The 12886-nt window shown below is 46.7% G+C and overlaps 1 protein-coding gene across 1 annotated transcript in view; it reads left to right on the top strand.

Moving 5' to 3' along the window:
* The first annotated feature begins 397 nt into the window (after positions 1-397).
* SLC25A33 (solute carrier family 25 member 33) overlaps positions 398-12886 on the top strand; it is a 40167-nt gene continuing 27678 nt past the window's right edge. The window contains exon 1 of the mRNA XM_075906245.1: positions 398-616. Within this exon, the coding sequence (XP_075762360.1) occupies positions 567-616 (50 nt within the window). The 5' untranslated portion in view covers positions 398-566. The remainder of the gene's footprint in view (positions 617-12886) is intronic.

Here is a 12886-nt window from a genome sequence, read left to right as displayed (position 1 = left end):
ACCCACACAACCCCATAGCACCCTACAATCTCTTTGCACCTCCATTGCATTGCACCCCCACAATTCCCCTGCACCCCATCCCATTGCACCCACACAACCTCCCTGCACCCCACCCCATTGCACCCTACAATCTCTTTGCACCTCCATTGCATTGCACCCCCACAATTCCCCTGCACCCCAGCCCATTGCACCCACACAACCTCCCTGTACCCCACCCCATTGCACCCTACAATCTCTTTGCACCTCCATCGCATTGCACCCCCACAATTCCCCTGCACCCCATCCCATTGCACCCACACAATTCCCCTGCACCCCAGCCTCGCTTTCCGCCCACAGCCTATTGTAGCATCAGAGCTTTCCTTTCCCCTATGACGTCAGTGCCAGCGCCCCCGCCCCGCCTCTCCAAACTCCCGACCGCCTCGGCCCCTGGTTGGTGGGTCCCACACCCGCCTACGGCATCATGTGACTCCCGAGGCTCCACCCCCCCCGTTAGGCCCTGGGCCCAGGTGGCGCAGGCGCAGTGAGGAGGTGGCCGCCGTGCCGGTTGCAGGAGCCGGCGGGGAGCCATGGCGGGGGCACCGCAGGAGAACACGCTGCTCCACCTCTTCGCCGGGGGGTGAGTGCCCGGCGCCCGCGGCCACTCCGCTCCCCCTCGGGTCTCCTGCTCGGCTCCCCTCCTCCCCCCTTCCCCTCACCCTCTGCTCCCCCTTCCCCTCGGGTCTCCTGCTCGGCTCCGCCCCCCTCCCCCTTCCCCCCCGGGTCTCCTCAGCTCCCCCTTCCCCTCGGGTGTCTGGCTCGGCTCCCCCCCCTCCCCCTTCCCCCCCGGGTCTCCTCAGCTCCCCCTTCCCCTCGGGTGTCTGGCTCGGCTCCGCCCCCTCCCCCCTTCCCTCCCGGGTCTCCTCAGCTCCCCCTTCCCCTCGGGTGTCTGGCTCGGCTCCGCCCCCTCCCCCCTTCCCTCCCGGGTCTCCTCTGCTCCCCCCCTTCCCCTTCACCCCCTGCTCCCCCTTCCCCTCGGGTGTCCGGCTCGGCTCCCTCCCCTTCCCCCCTGCTCCCCCTTCTCCTTTCCCGTCCCCCCTTCATTTTTCCTGCCTCCTCTTCCCTTCCTCCTCCTCCTGGTATCTCTGTTCTCTTCAAAGGCGTCGTTCTAAAGAGGGTTTGTGTGAGAGCGAGACTTCGAATGGTCCCACACACGTGGGGTGGGGGGTGGAGGGGAACTTCCCCCACCCAAATGTGTCAGTTCAGGGAAGACTACGACTGAGGAGGGGTTGGGGAGAGGTGGGGTTTAATGAGGGTGACATGTATTCGTTGCTCACCCAAACCCTCCCACATGGTGGAACATGCGTTTTCATCAGGAGCCAAGGCTAGGGCCGACTGGCTTTCTCCTGTAAGTGGCTGGATTTTAGAGCCCTGGCAGTGTACTCCATGGCGTAAGGGCATGGAAGGCACAATCCATGACACACAAGTTCAGGCTCTTGTGCAGGTATATAGGGTATACCCGTTGACAGTACAGGCCAAAGTGGTGGTCATGTCTGGATCATAGTGTATGCCTCATATTACCATTACAACTGTGGTTTGCAGTGAGATTTTCATTATAAGCTCCTGTTTTCAGCTGTTCTCTCACTGGAAACTCTCCTTTTAGGCTACAATTCCTCCATCCTTTTATTACATGTATTTTGCTGGTGCAAACATTTGCTAGGATGGTATTGTTGCTTTCTTTGTCTCTGTCATCTCTCATCTGCTATTATTGATCTGCTGGCTTTTTTCTTCCTTCTTTTAAATCTTTTCTTGTCTCATCCACCTCCTTCCCCTCCATTCTTGTTGTTTGTGTCATTGCAATAAGGCTGTGTAGGCTGTTGTTGCTGCTGCTGCCTTCCTGCAGTGAAGCTGTATTGCATCCTAGCAAAATAAAACCTTTCTTCTGAATGTTGCATCATCAGGGCATGCAAATCTAAAGCCTTATGATTGAAAATGAGGGTATTTTGGTGCAGTATTGATGGCATCAGCAATTCATGGAAGTAGGGAGGTGCTTAGAACCCTGGTCAGCTGTTGGTATGAACTTTGTGGGCATTATATGGGGGCCACTTATCAGGAAACACAGTTGCATTGGAGTGCCAGATCCCTAAGCAGCAATTGTCATTAATATAGTGAAGCTAGAAAGAGCCATGGAATAGCAATGTTATAATCTGTGTTCATCGCTTTGGTGGTTGAATGATTTAGTCAAAGTACTTCTTCCCCCTGCAAACTTTGTGATTAAAATTGTGCGTCTTCCTTGAGAACATCCCCATAAGAGTGAAGTATGGACTCTGTAAATGTCACTACTTTCCTGGGATGGGTCAGTTTAATAATTTATTTTTGCTAGATCAGCAATTTTGTACCGTGGGTCGGGACCCCAAAGTGACTTGCAGCCCCACTTTAATGGGATTGCCAAGGTCCAGCGTTAGACCCAGAACTCAGGCTCCTGCCCCCCCCCCCCTCTTTTCCCCCCAACCTTCAGGCTCTTCCTCCTCCCCTGGTGTCAGGTAGTAATTCTGATACAGAGGCAGCAAGGTGGGGGAAAGCATGTAGTCAAGTACTTGTTTACATCTCTAGCTCAGGGAAGGAACATTCCTAGGACAGGTGTTATGCCTTCATGCTATAAAGCTGGTGCAACCTGAGGCAGGAAAAAGCAGTTTGTGATGAGAGTCTCTAGGTCCACATCTACAGAGTAGAAGAGACCATGTCCTGAAAAAGTATGGAGGGTTGACTTGTGACAGGGCAAGGGTATTTTCTTTAAGGCAGTGACTGAATGCCTTGAATTCTGAGGTTTCTTTTAGATACAGGTGCTGGGATGTAAGGTAGGGGGTGACTTTTTTCCCCTTGATTTTTGCGGAGAAGATTAGCAGTGAGTGGAGTACTATGAGGATCGTTTGGGAAGGGTAATGACAGTTGATAGTTGTGGTTTACTACGTGCTGGAACTCAGTCTTGTTGGAAGGACATTTCAGTAGCTTTAAGGCTTTTTTATGTTTCTTGATTACATAAGAGCACAGTTCAGAGGCTTTTGTTTGAAGGAGACATGAAACCTAAAAAGCAGCATCTGCCCAGATGTGTGTCTGTGCTGACCTGCTGAGTATGAACACTAAAAGCTTTTTGCATGTATATTGATCAGAATTATAAAAATGTTTTTCCATTGTTTTCATAATGCTGTTGGATTCTGTGCCAGAGCTGGCAAATTATGACAAGTTTGCAAGACTGATGTTAGACACTCCTACCTTTACTGCCTAACTTGGTGGACTTAGAATTGGACATAGCCAATGCAACTGGCTTTTTCTATATCCAGCCATGTGTAACTACAAAATTGTATATATTGGTGACGCTACAGTGAATTTGTTAAACAAATAGCTTGATGCAAAATCCTGCCTTTATTTGCGTGTCATGTTTGAAGTCACTGGGAGATGCAAGAAGCCATCCAAAGGCAAAGTTTAGCATGTGGTCTTTAGGCAAGTTGATAGGCCACCACTTGACTGGACTGGGGAGAGGGTGGTGAATGTTTGCAGAGCATAATTAGAGCTTCTTGCATAGGCTGCGATTAAAAAGCAAGGCTGTGAACCTGCATAATGTAATGTTCCAAAAGACACTGGCGACTGAAGTCCTCTGTTTAGCAACAGACCAATGTTCTGAGATGTAAGAGAGGCTCCACGATTAACTAAGACTGGCAATCAATTTCACATAGGCCACTGAAGTACTTTCAGTTGGCAATTACTTTGGAAGAAGGTTCTGCAGTGCAGGGAGCTGAACAATCCAAAAATGGGGCTTATAATGGAAATTGACCAAGTTTCATGTATTGTATTTACTTAGTGTCAGCATTGCAGTATTTTTCTCTAGAAGTTTCAACCATAAAATGATAGAAACATGTAATATTTTGAAATATTACTACAGAAAGCTATTCAGGAGTAGAAAGGAGCACTTTTGTAACCTTTCCATCATATAGTCAATTGTCAGAACATCCAGGATTCTACATATAGAATCCTGAACTTTCACATAAAAATAAGTTAAAAATGAGGAAGGAGTTTACAACTCCTTAAAAGGTGGAGCCCAGAACTCTCTGGGAAAGTTCCAGGAACCATTAGAACTTTTTATACTCTGTTTTTCAAGCTAGCAATAACTGATTCATCCAGTAAATTAAAAGCCACAGAGCTATTTGCTGAAGGCACTACCTTTCTCCTTCTGGCTTGGAGTAGTATATGTTGCCTATTGAGGCTGGGGTCCAGTTTATTTATGTATGCAGATAATAAAGGTTCCAGGCAGCCCAATGGAGTAGCACAATAAATATAATAAAAATGATCCCCAGTAGCATTAAAATCAGTTCCACTGTATCCAGGTCATCCTCAGCTTCTCCAGAGATCTAATGGAAAAGGGTTTTCAGGGTTTTTTTGCAGCGTACCTAGAAAGTTACCAGACTTGGGCTGTTTTGGATCCAGAGGGCACTGGAATCTTAACCCTCACAGATAACATCCTGCCAGCCGTCCCCTTTTTTTATAGTGAGGGGATCTAACTCAAGCACCCTTGTGAACCCAAGTGTGGCAGTAAGGCACAGAGAAGAGGATTCCAGGTAGGGAAGAGAAGAAGATGCCTGTGCTGAAGGTCTATCCTTGGTGTCAATTAGGGATATAAGTGACTAGTGAACTACCTGATAAGCATATCTATCAGAGAGAGGCAGCAAGCTGGGGGGAGTGGGAGCTGGCTAAAAGCCACTCCCCTCCCCAGCACCATCTTCCCGGGGAGTAAAAGAAGCAGAGGTGTAGCAGAGGATCAGGCACAAGTTGGGAATCAGCTGATTTCCAGCTTGTGCCCAGTCCTAGATGCTGTGTTATCTGCTTTTTGAATATATTAAGGGCTGGCAGCTCTTAATACATTTAAAAGGCAGAGTCGCAGCAGAGTTAGCTCCCGAGCTGGGAGCTAAAGCCCCTTGCGGCTCTGCAGTTTCCCCCTTGCAGCTCTGCAATTTCAACTTATCAACTAATTAAGTAGTTCATGGAAATTCCTGACTACTGATTACCCACAATTTAACATCACTAGTATCAGTTTTCCATATTTAATGACTGACTCTTCACTCTCAACAGAGGTAGTGATGCTGTAACAAACCCAGCTAGTATGAATGTACATCACTGCCCTCTGTTGGATTGGGCTGGAATTGCTCAGCTGCGTGCACAGTCCCTGTATGGAGAGTGAAACAAAAAGCAGGACTATGTAGCACTTTAAAGACTAACAAGATGGTTTATTAGGTGATGAGCTTTCGTGGGACAGACCCACTTCCTCAGATCAAATAGTGGAAGAAAATTTCCACAACCATATATACCAAAGGATACAATTAAAAAAATGAACACATGAAAAGGACAAATCAAATTTCAGAACAGAAGGGGGATAGAGGGGGAGGTAAATGTCTGTGAGCTAATGATATTAGAGGTGATAATTGGGGAAGCTATCTTTGTAATGGGTAAGATAATTAGCGTCTTTATTCAAACTTGGGTGTAAAGTGTCGAATTTAAGCATGAATGACAGTTCAGAGGATTCTCTTTCAAGTGTAGTCTTAAAAGGCCTTTGAAGCAGGATGCAGGTAATCAAGTCATTGAGACAATGTCCTTTCTCGTTGAAATGGCAAGAAACTGTTTTTTCTTTGTGATCCTGTCTAATATCTGTTTTGTGGGCATTGATCCTTTGGCAGAGAGTCTGAGACATTTGTCCAATGTACATAGGAGACGGACACTTTCGGCACATGATAGCATAAATTATATTTCTGGATGCGCAGGAATAAGTGTTCTTGATCTTGTAACTCGCTTGGTTAGGTCCAATAATGGTCTCAGCCGAGTGCATATGTGGACAAAGCTGGCAACGGGGTTTGTTGCAAGGGAAGGTACCAGGGTTGGTATTAGTGTGGTATGTCCTGTGGTTGTTGGTAAGAATCATCTTGAGGTTAGGTGGTTGTCTATAGGACACTATGGGTCTGTCTCCCAGAGCCTCTTGGAGTTTAGTATCCTGTGCCAGTATAGGCTGTGGTTTATTGATAATGTGTTGGACAGGTTTAAGTTGGGGGATGTAGGTGATGACAAGTGGTGTTCTATTGTTGGTTTTCTTGGGTCTGTCTTGAAGTAGATGGTTTCTAGGTATTCGTCTGGCTCTTTCAATTTGCTTTTTTTATTTCTCTGGGTGGTAGCTGAGGTTTATAAATGCTTGGTGGAGATCCTGAAGTTTCTGTCAGTGGGATTAGAGCAGATGCGGTTGTATCGAAGGGCTTGGCTATAGATGATGGATCGTATGGTGTGTTCTGGATGGGAGCTGGAAGCATGTAGGTAACTGTATGAGTCAGTGGGTTTTCTGTAGAGAGTGGTGTCTAATTTTCCATTGCTGATTTGTACTGTGGTGTCCAGGAAATTGATCTTTCGTGTAGAATGGGGTGTAGGATGTTAAAATCTCTGTGGAATGTCTCTTGTGTTTCTTGGCCATGCATCCAAATCAGAAAGATGTCATCGATGTCGTGTAAGTAGAGAAGGTGTAAAAGGGGATGGGAGTTGAGGAAACATTGTTCTAGGTTAGCCATAAAGATATTAGCTGTATGGAGAGTGTGTAATGGTGGTGAGCACCACAGAAATGTCTATAAAAATGACAATAACCAAGTACCGGTAGTTGTGCAGTCTTTAAGCTCAAAGCCTGCACTCAAGGCCAGAGGACCTATGTGAAATTCATATAGCTGTTTTGCACTGTGTAGTGATGACAAGGTGGTTCGTAGGTGGTCACAGAGTTGTTGTTCTATTTAACAGTTACATCTCTTACCATGTGACCAACCACTCCTCTTCTGCTCTTCCAGAGAGGCTCTGCCCCGTTCCTGTGTTGTCCTGCTTTCTTCCATGTGAACTCTTAATGCACTGAACTTAAATTCTTCTGGACCTGCTTCTACCAAGATATGAGAGATTAGCCATCTGTAATGGCTCAGTAGGGAACCTGTTGGGTGGTGATAGATGATGTGGACATCTGAGTTGTGTGCTGTATTGTTCTCCTCTTCCTTACCTGAGCATATTTACAAGTAAAGATTGTTAGGTGCTTCGTTACCATGGTGATATAAAGTCCATATGAAAACCGATGACACATCGGGTGCTAACAGTGCTAGGCAATGTCCAAACAAACTGCTTGGAAGTGCTCATAAACCAAGTTTCCAGTCTTGCATACACTTATGGAAACTTAAAAAACAACAAATAGTCTGATAGGGAACCTGTTAAAGCTCATGATACCATCTACATGTTTTGTTAGTCTGTACAAGATAAACTTAAAAAACAACAAAAAGTCTGGTAGCACTTTAAAGACTAACTCGGCTACCCCTCTGAAGCTTTTATACACTTGTGTGAGCTTAATTTGTATGTGTTTATCCCCATTTTACAGATGGGGAAACTGAGGCAGAGACATGCTTGTCCCATGTCACATGGTGTGTGTTTGTTCTGCAACAGTGACAGAGTATAAAAACTTGGAAAGTCAAGATCAACTTTATTAAATCTTATAAACCCTGCCATCTTTATGGGCTGCTTTGTAACAGCATGATAAATTTCTAGCATATTCCCTTGATAGACAAAATCTGATTAAAGGAAAATGGCAGATATTTAATATTTATTTTGCTGACAGTGTTATCAAAAGCAATTTCTGAAAACGATTGTCACTGCATCAGTACATCCATTCAAGTGAGGGGCAAAGTTTCTTGTGCCCCCTCCATGAAACTCTGTGGGATAGAGACTTTAGTTTACAGAACATCTAGCACAATGGGGTCCTGGACTCCTGATTCAGGTCTGTGTGGATAAAAATTTCCAGCAGGGCCTCCCTTCAATGGTGCAAGCTAATCAGATCCTTGCATGATGATCCACGGAAGTCAGTGAGACTCTAAGGCCGTGGTCACCAACAAGTAGATCGTGAGCTACTGGTAGATCCCAGGGGCTCTAAGAGTAGCTCTTGAGCCCACTCTGAACTGCGCACCTGTGCAGTACATTTACATTAGATTTCCTCATTTGAGGAGCAGCTACTCAGTGAGCAACAACACAGGTGAGTAGCTGCAAGGAATGGTGGGAGCTGGGAGGTCGGGAGGGCTGAAACACCCCAGCCAGCTGACTGTGGCTTTCACAGCTGGAGCTAGGCGCAGACTCCCTGGGCTGAGTGCAGGACAGCCGGGCTGGAGGGAAGAGAAGCAGCTGCCTGGACAGCTTGCCATGGCGCTCAGCCAGGGAGCACCAAGCTCCACGTGGGCTGGCGCAGAGGAGAAGCTGCCTGGCCTGCTGGCTGTGGCACGCGCTCCAGCTGATTGGGCGGCTTCCCCTCTGCGCCTGCCCACGTGGAGCTTGGTGGCACTCTGGCTGAGCGCCATGGCCAGCTGGCCAGGCAGCCGCTTTTCTTCGCTCTAGCCCGGCTGCCCTGCAGTCAGTCCGGAGGGAGCGCGGGTCGGAGGCTTCCCTCTGTGGCTGGTGTAGGGAAAACTCTGCCCCCAACCTTGTTTCCTCTCCTCTGCCCCAAACTTGTCCGCCGCCCTCCTGGCCCCCTGTTCCCTCTCCTTTGCCCCCCCCGAACCGCGCTGCAGAGACCTGCCCCCCCCCCCCCGGCAGAAACTTGTCCCCCGTCACCCTGCCCCCCCTGCAGAAACCAGTTCCTTCTGGCACCCTGTCTCCTGCTACAGAAACCTGTCCCCCTGCTCCCCTCTGCAGAAACCTGTCCCCCCCCAGCACCCTGTCCCCTGCTGCAGAAACCTGTCCTGGCACCCTGCCCCCTCTTCCCTGTCCCCACTGGCACCCTGTTCCCTGCTCCAGAACCCACTAGCACTCCTCCCTAGTACTGTGTCCCCTGCTCCCAAATGACTTTTCTATGGGTCAGTGACCCCTGACTCAAGGCAGGTTCCCTGCCATTCTCATAAATAAAGACAATGCAGAAACTTTTTGTGTTTAACATAGTATTCTATTTAAAAATGAAGCCTGGCCTACAAACCCCCAATTGGGGCCAAGCCCCCATCTGGCCACAACCACTCCTGCACCCCCCCTTCCCCAGACCCTAGATCTGAGCCTATCAAACACTGGAACCTCATGCCCTCAGCCCCTCACATACCCCAACCCAAATTCCTGCACCCTCACATCTGCAAGTCTGTGGCCTTGCTTAGTATCCCAACACTGCCCATCCTGGAACCCCCTCCCCGAGCCAGTGTCCTCTTCTCCACCTCCTCCTGCATCCAGATTTCCTCCCAGAGCTTGTACCTCTCACCCCTTCCCACACCCAAATCCCTCATTCCCACCCCAGAGCCTACACATCCTGTCTCAACGCAGCAAGGGTCCAGCTAGACTGCAGGAGTTTTTCAGGATTCTGGAGATATCCCAGGAAAAACTCTTCTGCATCCAGGGTTGCGTTTGTTCTTCTGCTTTTTTAGTGGAAGAGCAAACAGGCTCTTTTGGTCACCCCTATATTCCTCTTTCCACAAGGAGTAAGGTGGCTTCCAAAAGAAGGGTTTTTTTTCCTGACATTTGGTCCAGTGTAGACAGGCCAAATGTTGGAAAAACCTCTTCCTACAGAATAATAATAATAAAAATAAGCAGCAGTATAAGGATTGGGGATAGCAAGTGATGGAAAGGAGGAGAATAGAGAGGGCGGGGCTTCACGGAAGGGGCGGGGCGGTAGATCTTGGCTTGGTCTGTCATTTAAAAAGTGATCTTGGGTGTCAAAAGGTTGGAGACCACTGCTCTAAGGATACAAGTGTCAGCCCACACAGTTGTTTGCAGGACAAGGGGCCTAGGATAAATAGGATCCACATTGCTAGTGGAAAGCATTAGAAAGTGGGAGCATTTAAAATTTTGAGCCACTCCATCACTTAAAACAGTGTTGTTGGTGGTTTAGTATTTGCCTTGTACTGACCCCGACTGATTTTTCTGTGGATGAGAGGCCCCCAACCCAAAAAAGATTCCCCACCCCATATTCCAAAAATGCAGGAGTCCTCATGTAGAACCTTCCCAGCTGTCCTCACTTGAATGTAGAAAGTTTCTCTTTTGAGCACTGGCAATGCTTGTTCAGTGGCAGCAGGGCATATGACCCCTGGGCCATTTAAGGCTCTACTGGTCAAAACCAATATCTTTAAACTTCACCTGGGGGCCACTGGGTAGCCAGTGCAGGTCCTAAAACATCAGTGTCATGTGCTTATGGTGAAAGTCTGTTAAACTGCCATGCTCTGCACTAGCTTTGGGATTTAAGATATTGCTCCCTATGGAGCACGTTGCAGCAGCAAGTAGATTTGTGGGGGTTTCTTAAGTCAGTAAGGAATACCGCAGAGTAGACCTGCTAACAAATTGCTCCAGCAGAGGTTAACAACTTGTTTTGTGTGGAGCAAACACTAATCTTTACAATTGCCTCTGGGAGGTAGGTGAACTAATGTTCTCTTTACAGATGGGGAAACAGAGAGACAGGTTACAATGGCTTGCAGGGCCACATATCCAGGGTTTGCCTATGACTTGCTTAGTTTAACTTCCTGACTCCCAGTTCTATGTTTAGTCCATCTGTCTGCATACACTATAAGAAAAGGGTTTCTGTTTCTTGAGTAGTGTTTAACCACCACAATCATCTGAGAAACAGGAAAAATGCTTTGAGAATTCATGTACCTGGTAACAAAATTTAGTTGGAACTTGATTGAATTCTTAATATAATTAAGGTGCGTGTCTTTATTTCATTACTTATGTTAATACAAAATCTGCTTCAGGCCCTGAATACGCATCAGCTTATTTCATTTAATTTACCTCATAATGTAGCACTAAAACAGCGAAGGCATGACCTGATTAACTGCCCCCACTGTGTTTTCATTGCTGGAGCATGTGGCATGTTGCAGAAAAACAGATTGAAACTTTTCATCACAAAGTAAATCTGGAGAAAAGCTCTGTAAAAGGCATTCTCCACAACCCCCCCTCCTCCAACTTGAGAACTCAAAATTCAGCTGTTGAGGAAACTCTTCTCAGTGCTTTAAGCTTTCCTAGGATGATGATGGGCATGCAATGAAACATTAGGAGCAAGATTGTGAACCCCTTGTATAAATGAGCAATCATTTGCCTGAGTGGCCTGCTGGGTGAAGCTGGGCATGTCATGGCCTTTCTCTGTGCCTTAGTTTCCCCATATTTAAAAAAAAGGGGTGTGTAGTAGTGACCTCCTTCATAAATCACGTTGAGATCAACTGATGGAAAGTGCTGTCTAAGAATGAAGTTTTATGTATTTCTCGGGCAAATGCTTGACAGTGTGAATAAGGGGCTTCCAGTTTGATCCTCTCACAAATTACCCTTTCATTATAACCTTGGTTGGGCTTGTGGCAGTTTTTGTCCCTGTCTGTGTCTTCTGGGGTTGCACCATTTATCAGTCTTAATTTTCCCTGACAATTATGTTTGGTCTAGGACTGAGGAGTTCAGGTACCCTTTCTGATTGAGTTTTGATTCTGGAGTCATTCATATAGACTAGGTTATTGGACTGCTGACAGGTTCTTTATGATAGAGCCATTGTGTACTGGGGCAGATATTAAGTATGAATGTCATAGTGCCTGCAGATTAAGAAAGTGGGAGGTAAAAAAAGAAATGCATAGTCAAATGTGGAATCTAGCAATTTGGCTGTGATTTTTTTATTTTAATTTGCATCTACAATAAATAAATAAGCTGACATAGTTATATAGGGCTTCCCATCAGTTCTTGTTATAATTACTTACTAGTTGCTTTGTGCTCCTGCCTGGGAATCATTGAACATCATGAGAAAGATCCATTTCTGTTGTGCTCATGTGTTTCTGCTGCCTTTAATTTGTAGATGAGGGAGGAGAGAGTGAACAATACTTCTAGCTATCTCTGACCTTTCTGATTCTCTTTGCTTTCTCTTTACTAATGATGAGCAAATTGATTGAGAAATTATCTTGATTTTACAAGAGGCTGATGCAATAAAAGCTATATATCTTTTCCTGAGAACTAAAATTTTGCTACTGGTGCATCAAAGCAATTTTAATTAGTACAAAGTCTTGGTGTAACTTTCTTTGGAAACTCTGTGTGTTTATAATGTGGTACTGCAAGGGTTTGACTTTGTTTGCATAGCTGTTTAAGGTTGTTGCTGTTTTTCTTTTTCCCAGATGCAGGAGTCTGAGATGCTCTGGGAATACTAGAAAGTACTTCCTTTATGCACAGCAGGCTATTTTCAGATGTCTTCCCAGGAAAAAGAACGGAACAGGGAGAGATGATGCAAGGAAACCTCATGTGCAGGACAGTCAACTGATCAGAACCTGATGTTAATGCACTAAAGTACTTACTTAAGCTGACCTGCAGAGTATTTATATCATGGACAGAATTTGCTCTGACATATTGAAGACCAGAGTCTGACTCTGTAGATAGTGTTGTGTTTAAAGTCATGTCGGTAACATTAGCCCAGAGTTGCTAATGCCAGTACTGACTCATGCTGTTTACCAAACAGCTACACACTTATCCCAAGCCCAGCCCCGGCTCCACCCCTGCCCTTGCTCCACCATGTAACCCCTCTTCCCCCTCACACTAGGGATGTGAAAGTGTAACCATGTAAATGGTTACACAGAGGCTCCCAGTGTGTACAGGGAGTTGGCTTAAAAGCTGGCTTCCGGGGAGCTGACTGCTGTCCTGTATGTAACCACTGACATTTTCAGTAGTTACAGTTACTTACACACATTTTAACATACCTACAATGCACACCTTCCCTCAAGCCCCCTCCCCCAAGGGACGCAGCCTGAGGGATTACTGGAGGTTATGGTGTGGGGCAGCAGCAGAAGTCCCCCTTCGTTGCAATGGCGAGAGCTGTAGGGAAGCAGAGGGACTGGGCTGGCCTGGGAGATAGCAGTAGTGAGTGTGTGTGGGGTGG

The sequence above is a fragment of the Pelodiscus sinensis genome, chromosome 23 (genome assembly GCF_049634645.1).
Source record: "Pelodiscus sinensis isolate JC-2024 chromosome 23, ASM4963464v1, whole genome shotgun sequence".
NCBI classification, from domain to species: domain Eukaryota; kingdom Metazoa; phylum Chordata; order Testudines; family Trionychidae; genus Pelodiscus; species Pelodiscus sinensis.
This window is presented reverse-complemented; position numbering and strand designations above follow the sequence as displayed.